A 20,209-nucleotide genomic window follows, 5' to 3' on the forward strand; every position below is an offset into this window, starting at 1 on the left:
TGTGTTTGTTTAGACCATTTAAACCTCAGTGTTCAGTATAACAATAATGGTGCCTAAATTCCCTGCTTAAAAGTCAAAAGGCACAGTAGCATACAGAACTTGAACGCAAATCAGCTCATGCAGCCATGCCACTCCTTCTAGAGCACCAGCCTGAGCTGGAACATTCGACTGTGAGCTTGTTATCTGTGGCTGGGGGTCGATGAGTGCACCCTGGCTTCACTGGGTAGGAGGAATGACAGGATTCCTCTCTCCTCCACTGTGTGGGTGTGGGTGTGTGTGCATGTGCATAATATACCAGCAAACTGGGGGGGGGGGTGTGCAAGGTCACTTTTAAAAAGTACAAAAACAAATATTTTATTATACAAAAAGAATAATAAATATAAATGTTAAACTTTCCAACACCCATATGCAACTGCAGCATTAACTTCAAAGGTTTGGATTCAAAAATAGTTTTTAACTGGTTTCAGCAGACCTGCACTCATATATTCCCAAAATGAAAGACCAAATGTTTCTTATAAAAAACTTGTGAGTTTTGTTTGGGCTCAGATTGTCATTTTTAGTACTGCACCATGAATCAAGACTGTTGAGAGAGCACATTTTTCTGAGCTACAGGTGGAAGCCACGCATCACTAACAGGGGGTTAATACCTGAGGGTTCCTCGTTGAGCAAAGGCTCCTCCCGCTTATCTTCCTTGTCATCTATATGGTCGTAGGTTATCTGTGGGATAGACAGGGACTTCTCTCCTGCGCTTCCCAAGGAGCCATTATCACGCATGGATTTCAGCCTTCGTCTGTACCTCTTGCTCTGTACTCAGTGGAAAAAGAATCATCAGTCATGTGACTTGTCTACAAGTGGGATGTGGGGGCCGTTTACACACAGACGAAAAAAGTGTGTGTAGGACTTTAATACGTAGCATCTGTTATTGCATTAGTCACCAGATGTTTGAAATACCTTGAGGACAATGATGTTCTACTGAGATCAAAAGAGTGTAACAGTTTTCCCAAATTGTAAAGAATTTTCTATAGTTCAGAGGCCAATGAATTGTATATCATCATGAGAAGAGTCTGTGTTTAAGGTTTAACAGTGATGAGGCAGGTTCACCCTTTCACTGCTGTGGATCCAGTCTAAGGCCTTTCCCCACAAAGCATTACACAAAAAAAAGCAGAAATTCATAATTACCTCAGCTGTGATAATATATTTGTCACACACTTTGGTCAACAAAGATTCATTTGATCAAATCAAATCTATATGTAATCTGGCAAGCAATCTGTGAAGCAAATCTGAGTAGCCTTTGTTCTGCTTTGTGAAGGGCACATGAAGGTATTTGAAATTTCTGCAAGAAAGACTACAGGTCTAAACACATTCATGGTACTTGGCAAATCGTACTCATATGAAATGTAAATTTGCCCTTCTAAGAGAATTTCATAAATATCTTAAGTACTATCCAATCATTGCCAACAGATTGCCTCTAATCTCTCCTTTTCTAACAGCTTCTGTGGTTGTTCAGCCAATGGTCAACTCCACTGATTAAATACCCTCACAGTCAACACTGCTTGATTTGAACTGAATAGTAGACTCTCTCTCATTATTGAACATGAGTCAAACAAGCCTAACTTTTTTTCCCATTAAACTGAACGACCAGTGTAGGAGGACAGTAGAAAGGATCAGTGAATGACTGATTTGGAAATGAGGACGCAATGAATGGCTGGTTTATGAACGAAGTAGCAGTCACACGCCCGCACAGGGAAAGAGGTGGAAGTGGCGGCCGCTCTCCCAACATGTTTGGAGTCAGAGCTACACAAAGATTTTTTTGTTGTTGTTGCACTACACAAAGGTTTGCTCCCAGGAGAGAGGCGGCCGTGACATCATCTCATCTGACTGTGTCTTTGTGCAGACAAGACAAAGGGGGCTGAGGTCAACTGGGTGTCCAGGGGGAGAGAGTGGGAGAGTGAGAGAGAGAGATACAGCAAGGGCTAGAGAGAGCGAGAGAGAGAACACTCATTCTTTCAGTGCTGGTCCCATGATTTCAAAGACTTTATTATGCAGCCAGCCACAATATTACACCTCAACCTACATGCTGCAAATTCCTGTCATTCACTATAAAATAAATTCACTACACACATCCAGTCCACTACAAACAATTGTACACAGCAAGTCTGTGATTAAGCCAAAGCAGGAACGCAAAAACCTTAACCACTGTGGCACAATGTCACCATTACACTTACTGCAAACTGATCTAGCCTCTTCTAACACACCTAGTTCTATCTTCCAAGCACACCTTTGTCGCTTTAGTTGCAACAGGTGTGCATGTGAATGGGCCTAGGGCGAAGCTTACCTACAGCTACAGAAGCCAGCACATGGTTACTTTACAGTGATCTACTATATCTGTGCAATGACGATAACCTACAGGAAGAACAACGACAATGACGAGAAGAACACAAAGGAATAAAAACAATAGCAGAGGCCTTTGCATTTTCCGAAGACAGGAGAGAGTATTATACTCACCAGTTTTCTGAAGTTTCCGGGACTGGAGTTGTCAGAGTTTACTCCTGGGATGAAGTCACCTGTCAGCACGTACATCTTCCAGGTTGCTGGACAGCCACCAGGTTTCTCACAAGCATAACATCGCCACAGTGTCTACAAATTAAGATAATTCAGCACTTGCGCTTTGTTCTTAAAATAATTTGGCAAATGTTGCTAGCAATAACTAGTCGATAGAATACTGAATATTTACATCTATTTTTTGATTAAAAGGCATACGGCATTGAAGCTCTGCAAATACATTTTGAAATCTCAGATGATACAAAAAGAATAAAGCCCTACAACTTATTTCACTTATGCCTGTTAATTTTCTTTACCTATTATATACCCAGTTTTGCCCAGAGTTATTCTGAGGCTCATGGAAACAGCAAAATAGTTGAGAATGACAGTGACAAAAAAAAAAAAATGTAAGTAGCTTCATTGATACCTGGATTAGTGAGGCAGCTGCTGGGATTTGGCGATTGAAGTGTTTCTGTCTCTGTTTCTGCTGTACTTTCAGAGCAAAGCCTGAACCCAAAATACCCTGAAAACAAAGTTTGTGTTCATTTCACATCTGAGATCAATCTTATATTTCAGACAAGTTTTAATTTCCCCCCTTATTTCTCTTAAAATGAATTTTATAAGATGGTCCTAGATCTACAAAAGGGCCCTAAAAAAAGAGTATCAACCTTTTCCATAAATAAAAATAGCACTGCAGAATAAAAACAAAATTATTTATGCTAGTCTATTTATGCATGTACAACTCAGGTAGATGCCAGTTGTAGTCAAATCCAGGTTTCGACAAAAGCAATTGCCCGACGGCCCAAGTCTAGGGGTAAAAAAGTATGTCGTGCAAGTTGATTGGCCAGTCGCTGGAACGTTCGGAACAGTATTCCCGCCAATCAAGAATCAGTTCACCTGCGCTGCCAACTGGCTGAAGTTAGTTTTGTTTTTTTTTTAAATGACGGAGTTCACGGATTTTAGAAGACGAACGTCTATGCGCTGTAAGCATATTAGGTTATAACACTTAGCTAACTAGCTCCATAGTTAGCTATGATAATAACTTAGCCTACCTTATTGACTATGTAGCTATCCGGTTTAAGTGTTATATGATGTAAAATGTAGCTAAACACTGAACCTCAGAATATGGTGCTTCATTCCCTCTCAGATGAACATAGCGTTACATCTCCGTGTTTTGTCACGCCATGCTAACGTAACCTTGCTAGTTAAGCAAGATGCTAAAGCCTCAAATGTCAAAACAGCAGTGTTTGTAATTGTAACGAAATGTTTTGTCAATACCAGGAATGTCAGTGTTAATTAAAATCCACAGCAGAAATCAAAACACGAACTTGCGTAGGTCAAAAATTTCTAAAAAATGTCCTTTGACACAGCAGCAAAAAAGGCAATGAGCCCTCACATTTATGCGCTGTACAGTGTACGATCCCACCCCCCACCCCCCATTTTCCTGCATTTAAATGAAAACTGGATAGTTCAAGGACAACATATCTCAACTTTGACAATGTATATATGATTAATAAATGAAAGGTTTTGTGGTAAAGTTTCTTTCTGTTTTTCTTTCCAGGTCAGTAAAATGTACAAGGGGCCAGTACAACTGATCTGGCCCAGGAGGGCCAGTATGGGGAAATGTTACACTGAACACTGTCAGAACATTAATCAGTTAGAGACCTCATAGCTGATCGATATATTGTTTCTTTTTATTCATAGTTTGTTGTCCAAAATAATGTCCATTGCTAATGTTGCAGTTGTGCATTATATAGATTGTAATGTGAGAACTAAAGACCCTAGAGGCCCTGCTTTCTCTTTAATGGACCCCATTAACCTTGGTCCCCATTACCCCAGGGGCCTCTATAGGAAAACACTGCCCCAGGGCACCAGACAAGGTCTGACAATTATGCTCTGTGTGTGTGTGTGTGTGTGTGAGTGAGTGAGTGAGTGAGAGAGAGAGGGGGGGGGGGCGTATTTACCGCTGGCAGAGCAAAGAAGGAGATAGCAAACACACTAAAACAGGAGGCAATTGCCTTCCCTATCCAGGTCTGAGGGACTTTGTCTCCATAACCTATTGTAGTCACAGTGACCTGTGGAATAGGAGGGAACATTAGTATATAAAATAGTCAGCAATATCAAGCTGGGTTATTGTTCACATTTTTATGATCTAGAGTTCATTAATGAATAATTTAAATTATTTTTTAATATACATCAGTTTCGTGGAGTTCTGAAGAGTACAGCTGGATTTATGTGACATTTTATATTTTGTCATAACCCATTAAATTATAAGCAATTTGACTTACCACTTAATTTGAAGTTTTAAATATACAGTACTTCAGCCTATGTCTTTTTTTTTTCTTCAAATCTGCTTCTAAAATTATTAAAATCCAAACACTGGTAAAACTACTGCTCCGCACACTGTACTCGCTAACTCAAAAAACTAATCAACACATGATTTTCTAAGTGACAGTGTGTGGAGCAGGCACTTTCAAAACATTTGAACAAAGTGGAGGTGATCTTACACATAATGCTTATTGGCCTAGGTTTTCTGAGTACACTGACTCATCACACACACACACACACACACTTTCCTCTAATCCATTATAAAGTGCAGGAATTCAGCAAACACAGGAAAACAAATACCTCTGGAGCATTGTGCTGAAAGAGGAGCCAACTCTGACACACTGAGAGCTCTCGGCTCACAGTGAGCGTGTCTGGCGCTTTTCCTTTACAATACCTACAATAGGGGCTGAAGGAGGCCGAGATTCTTCATAAGGGCTTTGGGTCGAAAAGTAGCAATGAGGGTTTAATCCTAGAGAGTTTAATCCTCACGCACAACCCTAGCCATGACATGGGTATGCAATTGGTCATTCTAGTTCAAGTTAGAAGACCGGCCCCAAAGTGCCAAGGGTGGTGCCCCAGGCTCCATATGAGACCAAGTATGAGACCCAAGAGGATTTGTGTGTGCATGTGTGTGTGTGTGTGTGGCATAATGGTATCCCAGGCTGCAGTGTCCTCAGATATACAATTTACTCAGACCATAAAGCCAGTGTGCATGATTCACTCAGTACAGCCTATGTTCTACGTGTGTGGCCAAGCCAAAGCTGACATCTCAGTGTCGCCTATGGGTGTAGTCCACTGTGTGTGCGTGCACAAACCTGTGTGTGTATTTGTGTGTCAGAGATGAGGTAAATCTTGTGCCATGTGGCTCAATGTGTGGGGCAGTCACAGTATTAGAGCTGATTATGAACAGTCACAGTATATGATCTGATAAACTCTTTAATACTTCCTGTTAATATATCTGTAAAATTCTCCCCCTCTTGTCCATGAATTTAACCTGCCCAGTGACTTTTGCTCCTCTACACTCCTCATTTTTCACCAAACGTTTTCACTGTTTCTATTTCCTTAAAATCTATTAATTTTTCTCTTTGTATTCCTCATCCACACGTTCATGTTTGCTATATGCATTCTCTTTTTTCTGGCCACTGACTTTTCCTTTTCCCTCTATTCTCTATTCCTACAGTTTCCTTGCCAACCTCTCACTCTCTCCCCCTCTCTCCTTCTTTCTTTCTCAAACTCTGAGAGAAGGATGGGCGTGGAAGCAGCAAGATGGGTATGGAAACAGCAAGTGGTGCATTAGGTTAACGAGCTGGCATATGCTTGGTCTGAAAAGGCGAGGTATGATTCATGGGGCTGGCTCCTTGTTCTCTCCTTTTCTCTGCACTCTCCAGTCCAGCAGAGTCCTGCACCTGCACCTTCATGGCATATAGCACAGCACCAAACAGCCCCTCCGCTCCTCTCTTTCAGTTTCTACAGCTGTCCCTCATCGTCAACATTGTCACACCTCCAGGAAAAAAAAAACACTCAACTGTAATGTTTGATGGTTTCGATATAATGTATGGTGACTTGTATGTACTCCATAAAGAGTTAGCTCTTTATAAAATGACTTTAAATCATTATTGCAACAAGAGATTTACCTTCAAAAATGAGTGGAACTTGTAAAAACCTCTTACTGTACTTCACTTGGCCAGTGCCTCTGATTTGGGTACAGACTGATAACTAGCCAACAATCCCATTTTCAGCATACCAACCAAATCAAGAACTATTACCAATCTTAATACAGTATATGGTTACCATCCAATGAGTTCTTTCTCTGCCCCCCAACCTCCCACTGTTCGGTTTCTTGCCTCCCCTTCTCCCCTCCACATCCCTACCACTCTGCCTTCCTGTCTTTGTCCTCCTGCTTCTTCACTAAGTTTGTTCCCTCTGCCTCTCATCATGCTCAAGTTTACAGTTTTCAGAAAAACAAAAGAGAGCAAATCCCCCTGTTGAGGACTTCTCCTTGCTACCTCTTTGACACAAACAACGGCTTTTGTCCTCCATTACAGAGAGCAACAGGAAGCCTCACACTTTCTGACCCTCTCCACAAAAAGGTAGAAACCCTGCAATTAAAGTTTTAATTAAAGAAAGTGACGCCTCAGAGTGTGGAAAAGAGAGAGGGCATTCAGAGGGAGAGTGGACAAGGGGAAAAGAGGTGAAAGAAGAGCATTGCCAGGGCTTTTGTACAACACCGATCTCCCTGTGCACTCATACGATTGGTTTCTCATTACTCTTCACATTGAATTCAACTTCTTTATTAACCAGACTGAACTTAATCTGAGATGGATTCAAATAGCCATTCAACTGAATAGGTTTGGATTAAGGTGTACCACAGCATACTCCTTCGGTGTTGTTACAACTCTGAAATGCTGATAAACAAGGATTGATTGAACCTCTGACTACTACGCTCTAAAAGTTGCTTTAACGGTTGTACATTTCAAATAGTGGTTTGAATAAAAGGGCATAAATTCTTCATACTGCATGAACAACACAAAGTCAAAGAAGGTGAATTTATTACAAAGCAAAATGGGGTAATAAAAAAAACTAATGGAATATCTCATATACGATTAACAGAATTTATAGTATATGCACCATACATTAGGTCAGACTTACTGTGGTATTCATCAAGTTGATGTTGTTTCAATAACCTAATCCTAAAACAGACTATGGCAAATGCATTGAGTTTAGTAGGCATGTCCAGTCCTGCCCCTTGTTAGGCATGCCTAGTATAGCTGTCCCTGTAGCTTAACAGTCTTACTTACATTACATTTACAGCATTTAGCAGATACTCCTATCCAGAGCAACTTACAAATTTATAAGTGACAGGACATGTGCTCCCTGGGAATTTAACTCATGACCTATGTGTCTTTAGCACCATGCTCTATCTGCTCTACCAGGTTAGTTACAGGAGATATTAATTCTAGGCACTCAGAAACTAGTAACTGATCTTGTTCTGGGCACAACTCTTCCATGCTTCTAGGGGCCTCTTTCAAGGGCAGGGGAGGTTTACATATTTTGTGTATGTATTCATGAATGTATATCCTATATCTCTTTATTCTGTTTTAAAAGTGTTTGCATAACCAGTAGTTGCATGTGAATTTACAGTATAAATGTATATATAAGCCAAGTAGCCAATGAAAGGGCCCAATAAAGGTTGACACAGCACACAAAGGGTACAAGACTGTACAAGGGTCATTCAAATGACTTTAGAATAGTAGAAGCAGTGATGGATTACAACTTAAATCTGAATAAAATGTATGTTAGCCTGTTAGAAACCAACACCTACACAGTAGGTGTATCTAAAACAAGTGGTTACTCAGTGTATTTTCATGGATGTATATATGCTATGTGCTTTGGCAAATCACACCATTTGGAGGAATACTTACAACACCCCACCACAGTGCATCAGCATAGTTTGAGAAGTCTGTTTTCCCCTCCTCGTCTACTGCATCTTTCTCCGCCAGATACACAAAATACGAGGAGAAGATCAGACCAAGAAACCCAATATATAGTGTTGTTAACAGCTCCTGTTGGAGAGAAAGACCACAGTTATACTGGCATTAAAAGTAGCATTTGAAAAGATTTGGAAAAGTACACGAAAATGTCCAAATGCTTTGCGTCACTTTACAGTCGAATAGCTACAATGACATAATTTGTGTTGGCTTGTAAAAGTTATGGGTTACCAAGAATTGGGCACTCCACACTTAATATTAGAAAGCTTTTCTGTAAATATACCATGCTTACATTGGAGCCAAAAGGCATGATAGTCAAAGTTACAGGAAGCCATAAAAGGTCATGTTCACTGAGTTGTAGGGCCAGAGGGGAACACAGTATATTAAGCAAATCAAACTTAATCCCTCATCAGGTCCTTAAAAAGTCATATGTTAACAGTGGAAGGGTTGAACAAGGAATGTAGAGCTATTCCACAGGTGTGTAGGCGAGGGGGGGGGGGGGGGGGGTGATTGAAGTCAATATGGTAGAACCCTCAGAAGGTCTGGGAAACAATATAATTCCTCTGTTCTCTGGAACAGCATCATTCAGTCTAATACCCTGATTACTTCTGCTTGAGCTCACAAATTCCTTATTTAGTCCCTCAGGACTCTGGTTTGGAGATGGACATTATGAAGAAATGGCTGACCAGCAGTGGATATCATCTTATTTTATCTCACATGGTTGTGTTTTATTGTTTTTTTTCTGCCCATCTGCCCATTTATCTGCCATCCATCCATTTTAACATTACCCATCCATCTCTTCATTGAGTGGGAAGATTAGCATTAAGAAACACATATACATGCTATTCACTAATTATTAGAGCAGAGCTAATTACTATTTGCAAAAAAAAAAAAATGCTGTTTCAAATGTCACCATCTAGAAATAAAACACTCAGATGACTGATTATTAACTATTTTAAAACAACACAAGGAATGCTATGCCTGCTGCAGGGCATCTTATGACAAGAACAGTAGCTATCTTCATCAAGGTGCACTATTTACTATTGTTCAATACCCCAACTCTAGAATACTGTAGATACCTGTGCACTGTCTCTGTGTGTGTGTGTGTGTGTGTGTGTGTGTGTGTGTGTGTGTGTGTGTGTGTGTGTGTGTGTGTGTGTACGCACATGTGAGAGTGCACATGTTTGTGTGTATGCGTGTATTTATGTGAATTTTTTAATGAGCGATGTCCTGACTATGTAAGAAAAAGAAGTAACCTTCCTTACCAGGACCAGCAAAATAGACCTGCCAGGGTAAACTGTTTTTTACAACTGTTTATTAAGTTAAAGGGGCAAAAGCATTTATTTTTGGTTATTACAGTTTAGGTTTTGCATAGGTTTAGGTTGAGAAATAATGTATTAATATATAACGTCACACATATACAATACATATTTAACAAATATATGTGTTGAAATTCTCAAATAGGTGTGTGTGTGTGTGTGTGTGTGTGTGTGTGTGTGTGGTTGTGTGTGAGAAGATGCGACACTGACCTGTCGATGAATAAAGACTACAGACCCAAGAAGTCTCCATGTGCCTCCCTGCCGATCCACATGCAGCATACGCAATATCTGAAGGAAGCGGATTCCCCTGATACCAAAATCCAGAGGTGTTAAGCAGTCGTGCTGAGACGTTAAACATCTTAAATATACATAGTGTAAGCCTGCCATTATTTCAAATACAAATACCTGCTTCCAACATAGGGACAAATCTTAACTCAATATTTCAATTAATTAACACACCATAGACTGAAATGATCACAGTGCATCAGCATAAGAATATATATACTAATGTTTAATGTGTAAATGTAGTTTTGCTGTATTTCTCAGTCGTCTTCTTGTAGTAATACCTGATGGCAGAGGTGGCGAAAACCTGTCCATTTGATCCCACACTTAGCACTACAACCGATGCAACCACTACTATCAAATCTGTTCCAAAAAAAGGGAATTACACTCAGAAAGTAGCTTGTTTTACTGTTGGAAATTATTTTGTATCATATTTTTTCCAATAAAACATTAAATGTAAAAACAATAACAGCATAAATAACAATAATGACAGTAATAATTATATGTACTATCCAAACTCTCAGTAAACTACATGCCTTCCACATATATGGTTTACTTGGTGAAGTACCTATGATAGAAATGGGCTTTCTGATAAAGCGAAGCCTGCCTTTGACGCCCACATACTTGCTCCTGCAGCCTGCTGCCCAAAGACGCACCACATACTCTGCACCGAAAAACACCACCAGTACAATCTCCTAAGGATAGGAAAAAACCATCAGAACCTTGGGGTGGCTGGGTTATGGGTATAAATAACACAGCTCAAAGATTACTTTATTTCATCTATCTTGAACATCACAACAGAAACTCTCTAAGTCAGAAAACATTTTTCATCTTGATCTGTGAGGTGATATGAGCAGAGTAATGTGCTGGCTCGGTGAGCAGCTTGCCCACAGACAGGTGATACAGACAGCACCTGTGATAGATAATCCACTGCATCTTAGAACACACATTCATAGTGTGCATCATTAAGGATGTTCTGTACAGAGATTAAAGTGCATTATGTATCCTACACATAGCTCTGTGGAAATGCCCTCACAAGTACAGGAAAATTAAAATCTGACTTATGGACTTTTCATTTGCAGGGACTATGGATGGCAATCCATAGCCCGTACTGAAAATAGATAAACCTTTGTTTATTTTGTATTTTTTAAAACTGAAAGTCACTGCAATGTTTGTAAAGAATGCCTTACTACCCAAAGTAAACTCATAATTGTATAAGTTTATATATATATATAGATAGATAGATAGATAGATAGATAGATAGATAGATAGATAGATAGATAGATAGATAGATAGATAGATAGATAGATAGATAGATAGATAGATAGATAGATAGATAGATAGATAGATTATTTATTTATTTATTTATTTAAGTATAAAGCACACTTCACCAGCTATGAGTTTTTGGGTATTTTAGTGAAAGTGTGATAGTGTTGTTGGAGCTATGGAACTTATCTGATGCTAAAAGAACCATTCCTCTTACGAAGGTGTTGTTGTAGCACAGCACTGATTAAAATGAAAAAAAAAAAAAAAAAAAACTACTGTGGTGATAAAAGAGGTGTTCTGGTTTTGAGACCACCTACCCTACTAAGATGTACTATCGCCATCAAGTGGGTATTTATTGTACTGCACTGTGCTAAGCCATCTGAAGTGGGTACACATTTTCGTATTAGCTTTATCCTACTACTACAGGAAAGACACTTCTTTATATTTCATAGTCAACTAAATAAATCTTTTACACCAACCATCCAGAACAGCATTCCAGTGGCAAAGTCTGCATACTGCTCGATGGTGGAAAGTACACTGAAGATGAGACATATTAGGACCATGAGGAACCTAAGAACATAAAAGAAGACACAAGTTATTCCCTTTCTCAGTTACTTTAACCACTTACCATGCACTAACTATTCGTGTGTTCATCAACTATTTACTTGGAGTATAGGATCCAGATAACAGCTAAAAATGCTGTGTCTAGCACTTCAAGTCATGCTGTAAGTGTTTCTAGCAGTTTTAACAATATACACCATAATTATCAACACCTTTTTTTTAATCAGTATTAGCTAGTACAGGACATGACAAAGTCTCCACTGCAACAAACACAAATACATCAAGCTTATGTAATTCTTAAAACTGCAGCAGAGAAATCCTCCTCATACATCCTGGAGAAATGAACTGCAGAAATGTGTTGAGAAACAGCTCATGGGCAACATACATGCTCAGTTTTTTGTAATAAATCTATATAGTGCTTATATGTCACAGAACGCTCGCCTCCCGCGAGTCACGTGATTTGGCCTGCCACGTGAAGTGGGAGGATATTTGTTTGTGGCCACACCTGCACCTTGTCCTGTCTTTATGTATATAAACCTGTGTGGGTCATTGTTAATGTACTTGTAGAAGTTAATGTAGCGTGTTATTTGTTTGTAAAACGTAACTGTCGTAACTGGTTGTCTTGATCGTGTTAAGTGTTAAATATCGTTAGTGTTTAGTTTGTTGTTTGTATAGTACATAAGTGCCACTCTTGTCTTTTGTTTTATGTAATTAAATGTTCGTCCTTGCCAAGAGAGTCTGTGCGTTCTGCTCCACGCCCTTCGGCACTCGGGTCAGCACGTCACATTATATAGACCTTTTACATCAAATGCTCAAATATCATCCGTCAGTATATATTCATGAAAAAAAAAAAAAAAACAGACAAAATCTGTTACATTTAATATGACAAATAATCCTTGTTGATCCCTTTCAAAATAACCAGTTGTATTGAAATATTGCAACATCGGCAGTACTTCCAAACTGGAGGATGATACATGCAGCATCACCCCACTGCCATATTTTCACAAAATTGGATTAGCCATCGTCTAGGCTATTCAAAATATAGGCCACTAGAATAATGTTTCATAAAATGAATAATATCCCCTGCTCTCCTGGCTGAACACATCGTGACAGAGATCCTGTTACTTGTAACATGTTTTAATTCTCTCAGTTAGGAACATCTGGATAAAATAGCAAAGTGTACTTGAGGCAAATAAATGAAATTTAAATTCACTTTTAATCTTGTTTTCATGTAGAAATTGGGGGGAGCTGGAGACCATGCTTCATTTTCCTGCATGCAAGATGAAGTAGGGTCAAGGTTCAGTAAGGATGCACGTGATTCAGATACTATACTTACTATAATTACCCACTATACACTCTGGTGACTGCTTTGCCTAGACTCCTATCACAAGACCGCAGCACCCCTGTAGATAAATACTTTAGACTTCTTAAACCCAGTGATGAGTGTAGCCAAAAACAAAAGGATTTAGCTCAAAACCCTCCACCAGTCAAAGAATTTTTTTTTCCATCAACCTCCTGCTGTGTGGAGAGACATGTAAGGCAAAAAACATCCCAGGAGGTGTGACAAGTTGGGGTCAAACAGTGTCTCAGTAAGAGAGTTTGTGTTGGAAGGGCTAAATGGAGAGATTAAAACGAAACAGATGGTAGTTAATCCAGTATGATCAGCACCGGTCACCTCGGCTTGGCCCTGCACCATGCTTGTGACAGAATCACCATTCATACTGGATTTATCTGGAAATAAAGTCTTGGGGAAAGGTTGTTTTTATTTGTCCATGGTCAGGCCACTGAGCACTGCTTGTTCATTTCCAGGTCCAGCATGTTAGGCTGGGGACAGGAGGATTTTACATTTATGTTTACGGAATTTAGCTGACACTTTTATCCAAAGCAACTTATAATTATGACTGAATACAAGTTGAGCAATTGAAAGTTAAGGGCCTTGCTCAGAGGCCCAACAGTGGCAATTTGGCAGTGGTGGGGCTTGGACTATTCTCAAAGACATCTTTAAAATACTGGAGCAAAAAGCACACAACAGAACAGAAACTGTTCACTGAAGTAATATCACATAATCAGGGGCTGGTATCTGCCACAGTGCAGTAAAGAAAAGGACAGGTACCTTTGGTTTACAGGACCATTTAATGGAGCCAAGCTGCAGTTCCATAATTTGGTGGAAATGTAAACAATGTGAAACATAATTGTCATAAAATCCATTAAACTATGCAATCTGATAAACTGTGCTGACATAGAACACTGACATTTCCATTTACTGAAGCAGTAGTTCCCTCACTTTCTAAGACCCAATGATCATTTGAGGCATGTTTACTTTTCCTTCCACTACACATTCTATATATGAAGTATTCCCTTCTTGCTTAGGCCAGTTTTCACAGTCATGCAAGTATCAAACCTTGCTACATAAATTAGTTCCTCAAAGGTTCAGTATCTTATTTCTGTAACTGATTAGATAACTAATTGTTTTCCTTTTCTACTGTAAGTTATTTTAATGCATCTGACACATAAGTAGCTAATTAACTAACATGACTAATTATACACATTATAAGTAATATGAAGGAGTCAGAAAATCAGATGAGATTTTAATAAAATTTTGATGCCAAAATGGATGTTTTAATATATGAATATTCCACTGTATTGAATAAAGTCTTAAATGTCTATTATATCTATTATAGTTTGTATTAAAATATGACTTATTTATTATAGAACTGAACTGCATCATTGTACCAATACTGTTATCACCCATAAAAGTAATAGAACCCCAACCCCAATGCAATCCCTGAACATAATAACTATTATAACATTATAATAATTATAACTATTATAACTCCTAGGCTTTTTAATACTAAAGCATTTTTGTACTTTAACTCAGAGAGAAATAAAAATAGAGGATTTCAACTTTTCTTTGAGTAATATTTTACCAATGCTACTCTAATTTCTTTTTTCAGTCATGTTTATTTTAACAAATCTGTTGTCCTTGTCATGATAAACCTCTAAAAGGTCTCCACTCTGTGAAAGCTAGCTTAGAGGGTCAGGATCTCCTTACATCAGTGTGTGTTTATTCTTTATTTAACAATTTTTCAGATTTCTATAGAAAGACAAACAAGCAGATCAGACATGCTTCTAGAAAAAGGTCAGAGATTTTCAATGGCTGAAACCTGAGCTTAGTCTTTCTTATTATTATCACCAAGTCTCAATAAGGCAGCAGTTGTTTGATATACTACAGGTCATATCTTCTTTGTTATATACACATTTATTTAGTGTAATAGTTGTAATGGTAATGGCTCTGTGAAACTAAAATATGACATTTAAATGGTCAAATCTGACTCCTATCTTCTCCTGACACGCCTCCAACTTTTCACTGCCCATTCACCAGTCATAAACAGCCTGAAATATACCCAATCCACTGATATTAACCACAGCTAGTGCAAGCTCCCATGCACTGTAAGCAGTTTCTGCATAGAATGTGCTTTGTACTTTTTTGTAAATGTTTCTAGTTTCTTTGGAATAACTCATGAACTACTGCTTTCCAGTTTTACAGTTTCTCTAATACTAAGCCTACTCAGCAACTAACATATGACATATGCAGCTGTAGACCATCTCTCTACAGAGTTAAAGACTCCAAACACATTCAAGCAGTGTAAGTCCCATCTCACAAAGTCATAGGTTTAGCCAGAAATGCCTGTATGATTTATAACATCCTCTGAAACTCATATTGGTTACATTTGGTAAGGGTTTACAAGTTGTTTGGTTTCAAGAGAAATGTGGACATTTGGAGTAAACTGTTTAAGAGTTTAGCATATGTTTGTGGAGCTATGGAGATTTTAGTAGTTTCAAGGAATTTGATTAAGTGACTGGAATAAAGTGTTAAGAGTTAACTTAGCTGTTTCATCCACCTACCCTATACAACCACACTCTGGGCTAAAAAGTAGCTCAGAAACTCTTTTAAATCTTTTTAAAGGTGGCAGACTGGTCTGATCACAAACTAACATGTGGAACTTGATAGAAGTAGACTAACATTACTGATTTCCTGGACCTTTTAACCTGATGTTGAAGGAAGCCATGGAAGCCCCACAATACTTTATTCCAGTAAAACTAATTTTGTAGTTATGCCTTTCATATATTACAGCATGCAAGGTAAACACGTGTCCATAAGAAAAGGGACATGAACATGTGCATGTGTTCTGTCTGAGCCAAAGAGTAGAAAAGTAGAAGAATGACTCAGACAGACCCGGCTGTACTCACTGTGTCTCTGTTACATAAAAGAACATGGCCACTAATGTATAGATGTTCAAACCTATACATTAGTTGTTTTCCGGATCATACCAAAGCTATTTACTAAAGCTGTGGAACGCTGCAATAAATTCTTTTGGGACAGCCACCCAAGAGTACTTGCAAACCAGCTAAGCTTTACTCATGTGTGTATCCAAAAATAAAAGCAAGAAGAAGCAAAGATCCAGTTATTAATTCCAAAGTGAGTGAGATGGCTAAATGAAGATAGAAAACGAAAGAAAGAAGGATAGAAAAAAGACAAATGAAAGAGCAGCAGATTCCAGTGAAAAGCAATTGGACTCTGAACCTGGCAAGGAGCATTTTTACTATTAAGAGAGTATGAATGTGCTGGGCTCAGAGACAAGCCTAGGTCTGTGACACAAAAGCCCTTATCCATGAGCCATCCAGATAAACAGGCAAGTCATTACACTGTCTAGGCTGAAGCGCTGAGGCCTTTAACAAACCTCAAATTTGGCAGATGCACCGAGAGACAAGAAAAAGAACCTGGCCTTGATAACCATCAGCAAGTAAGAGTCAATCAGAGGGGTTTAATTTTATAGAGGGCTGATATCAGGTTCTCCTGAATGTGCTGCCACACTAGGCTCAGTTACAGACACAGGAGGTTATCAAACTGCCATGTCAAACGAATGTGCACACATGCAGCTAGGGGCGGAGGGTACAAGATCAGCTGGTTTCCATAACTCAATCATGACGTGCCTGATCACAGAACAAGCGGCTTTCTACTGCTATTGTTCTAAGAAGCTATGCTTTCTTATAATCTCATTTGTTTTTCTCTTTCCAAGATGAACACTATAATCTAATAAGAACCACACGTGCAAAGATAATTCACTCTTAAATCTACGAGTGATTTATCACTTGCCACATTCACTAACAACACACTAGTGGGAAAGGATCCACATGCAAGGCATGTAGAGAGTGAATGGAACCAAAACTCTACTCCAAGAGACAGAAACCTTGAGAACAGGCTAGGGTCAAAACTGAAGGAAGCAAAAGAATGATCAAAGGTACCAAAACGCTATTCCAAAACTCAAAAAACAAACCAGGCTGAGACACAAATCAGGACTTGTTAGCACTAGGGAACTTTACTGAAAGGCTCAGTTTGCAAGCACAAGGCAAACAATACTTCACAATCGGACAAATGGAAAACCAGGTTTATAAGGGGAAGTAATCAGTGAGGGAATAGGTGAGTATGATTAATATGTAGGCGAGGCTGATCATGTAGGAGTGTATTTGGTCATTTGAATATGTGACATTCACCAAATGTAATTACATTAAGAATTTCTTCTTAGGCAAAGAACAAAATTTATGAGTGGTCCAGACCTGTCTTATATGTCATACATAGCTGTTCCTCAAAGAAGAAACTATATGGAGTGATTGTATACTTTAGCTATTTTTATTAGCCTCAAGATGTTTGAATTTGAATTTGAAATTCATCTTGATGTGTTCTAGTTTGGCTCAAGTATTAACTTTTTACTTTACTATTCATTTTTATTACTTTACTATGAACTTTTTACTGTGTTTATTATTCCCCCATGGCAATTACATCAGTATTATAATTTAATAGCATTATAAGAACAAATCTGTTTATACTAGTGGTTCTTGCACCAGGCCAGTGATCTGTTAAATGCTGTGGGCCTGGAGAAGTACTGTGAAGCATTTTGTTGTCTTTCAGTTGATTTTGCTATTTACTTTCGCAGGCCTAACAGAGGAAAAGTCCTCCATGTTTATTTTTGCAGGCCTGACAGAGAACTCCTGCATGTTTGTTGCCCGGTCCTCAGTGTGGAGCGCAGAGTCACCTCGTCTTGGAGACAAGGCTATCAGAATCAGGTTGACCTGCTTTTGTGTCAATTCAGACACACAGAGACACCTGTGGCTGAAGCAGATTTGTATTAAAGATGTTAGTTAAGCAGCTAAATGTGATGCTCAAATCATATTAATTTTCTTTTACTGTATGATTGGATTCATGAATTTGGATATTCAGTTATCTATAGAATGGAGAAGCTCAGATTAATTATATGAAAAACAGGTTTCATTGCATTCTAAACATCATGGGATGAAGCTCAAACTGTGTGTCAAGTGAAATATGTAATTAATGCAGATTTCTAAAGAAAGGCTGAACCAAACTGCATGAGCTTTAGAAATCAGCTATAGCACATGTTATATCTTGAATTGATTCTGTCAGAAAGAGTAACAGAGCAGATGACTGGCAAGTCTACTCACACTAGGAAGTGGTAGAGGAAGCATTTGAGGCCTGCAGGTCTCTCTAGGAAATTGTAGACATCACCTTGCATGCTAGTCTTGGCTTGGTAAGAGCTGTGTATGAAGCGAGAAGGAGCATGGCTAAGGACCCCACGCGTTGGCTCTCTGCTGACCACGCTGCCCGAGAGTGATAGGAAGGAGGTGAAGCGTGGCGCGCTGAGTTTTCTGTGAGCCAATGCTTCTTTTGTGTCCCCCCCTGGAGGGCCAGGGACACCTGATCCATTATTCACCACGTGCTCCAGTTCCACTGAAATGGGAGAGGCGTCCAAACTTCCCATCGCTGTGAGCGCTGCTGCCTCCTCCAGGCTGCACTCAGAGGCCGGGCCTGCGGACACCGGGCCATCTGGGCCACTGCTTCTGGGCCCTCCACTGTCACTGCAGGACCAGCTGTGGCATGGTGGCAACTCCTGTCTCTCTCCCATAGAGAATGCTCTCAGAAGGGAATTATGGTTTAAACAAATGTGTTGGGGGAGATGAGATATTCTGTTGAATGGTGTGACAACGAGAGTTCATAGGTGACCAGCACAGTTAGGTCTCTTTACCTGCAGAGATATAATTGAAAAGATAATCAAAGTTAGTAAAATCAAAATTGTATTGATGATGGTGATGTATGTGCATTTTATAACTCTTAAATCTTAAATGAACAGAGGCAACTATACAATAAAACTTCTTCCAACTTCTAAACAGTTCTTCTAAACTGAATAAATAACTAAATGAAGACTGACAGAATCCATTGAATTTTAGGCCATATATCTACACAATGAAAGGGCATGTTAAGGAAGGTTCAGTTATGCAGATTATTAATATTGAGCTTTACATATAATTGCATTTAATAAGGAGCACAGGAGAACACAGAACCTCCAGAGAGATTTTGCTCTTTTATTATAGTATGAGGAGAATGAATAAGGGATTACTGGACCAAACATCATATGGAGATACATTATCTACTGGGTACGTGTGATTGGATATCTAATAGGTTCACGAAGAAGAGGATGAAGAACAATAGGCTAATATTTATTTATATGGCACTGTTTATTTTAGTTCCAAAATATCAAAATCCTCACATTGAAAACATTAAACACGTTTATGAAAATAAATTAATTAAATAACAACAATTACAAAAAATTATTTTCAAAAATTATAACCCCAGGTGAGCCTAAACAAGTATTTTGTTAAGATGATTGCCATAGTATATGTTATGAGGAAGACTATATGTGTAACTTGACAAGAAGCCAATGAAAAACCAATATTCATGTGCTATAGGCCACATATGTTAAACAGACTAAAACTATTGTCCATAAAGAAATAATGCATGAACAGGCTTTGGAGTGAGAGAGTCAGACTTTTCAAAATTACACCCATGAGATCTTCTAGCCTTCACCTAGTCAATTAGCAGTTGATTCCTCAGTAGTTTTAATACATCTATAAGTGAGATTGCATTCACCAAGCTCCAAGATGTGGAAATCAGTTATCTTTTTTCACAGCAGTCTGTTCACTTTAAAACATTCATACATATCTCACTACAGGAATGTTTCAGGCATGATCGACCACTGAAGGACCAATAGCACAACATCTTTCAATTGACAGACCTGTCACTGATGCAACATGAGGGCAACTCTACTAGGTAACATATCAAGGCAAACTAGTCCCTGATTATCTGCTAGCTCCCCCTCACAGGCTAACTCAGGCAGCTGCTACCTCCTAGGTACCTTGTCAATGAGAGCTAGTTGTCTGTCTGATCAGACTATTATACCTTGTGGTGTTAATGTTAAACAATGTTAAACAATTTATTCATAATCCACACTATAAAACCCAATGACATCTCAATCTTTAAGCAATAACCATACAGAAGTGCAATATTTTAAT

General features: G+C 38.9%; 1 protein-coding gene across 2 annotated transcripts in view; it reads right to left on the minus strand.

The window, feature by feature from the left end:
• The window catches only part of kcnq1.2 (potassium voltage-gated channel, KQT-like subfamily, member 1.2), a 121,909-nt gene that overhangs the window by 89,056 nt on the left and 12,644 nt on the right, over positions 1-20,209 (minus strand). For both annotated transcript variants that reach the window (XM_081712259.1, XM_081712260.1), the window contains exons 2-11: positions 18,305-18,885; positions 11,704-11,794; positions 10,527-10,653; positions 10,243-10,321; positions 9,887-9,983; positions 8,292-8,432; positions 4,506-4,616; positions 2,969-3,064; positions 2,506-2,637; positions 648-804 (exon numbers count right to left, since the gene is read on the minus strand). In XM_081712259.1, coding sequence (XP_081568385.1) covers positions 648-804; positions 2,506-2,637; positions 2,969-3,064; positions 4,506-4,616; positions 8,292-8,432; positions 9,887-9,983; positions 10,243-10,321; positions 10,527-10,653; positions 11,704-11,794; positions 18,305-18,765 — 1,492 coding nt within the window. In that variant the 5' untranslated portion in view covers positions 18,766-18,885. The remainder of the gene's footprint in view (positions 1-647; positions 805-2,505; positions 2,638-2,968; positions 3,065-4,505; positions 4,617-8,291; positions 8,433-9,886; positions 9,984-10,242; positions 10,322-10,526; positions 10,654-11,703; positions 11,795-18,304; positions 18,886-20,209) is intronic.

The sequence above is a fragment of the Electrophorus electricus genome, chromosome 4 (genome assembly GCF_041902795.1).
Source record: "Electrophorus electricus isolate QZ-2024a chromosome 4, ASM4190279v1, whole genome shotgun sequence".
Classification (NCBI taxonomy): Eukaryota; Metazoa; Chordata; class Actinopteri; order Gymnotiformes; family Gymnotidae; genus Electrophorus; species Electrophorus electricus.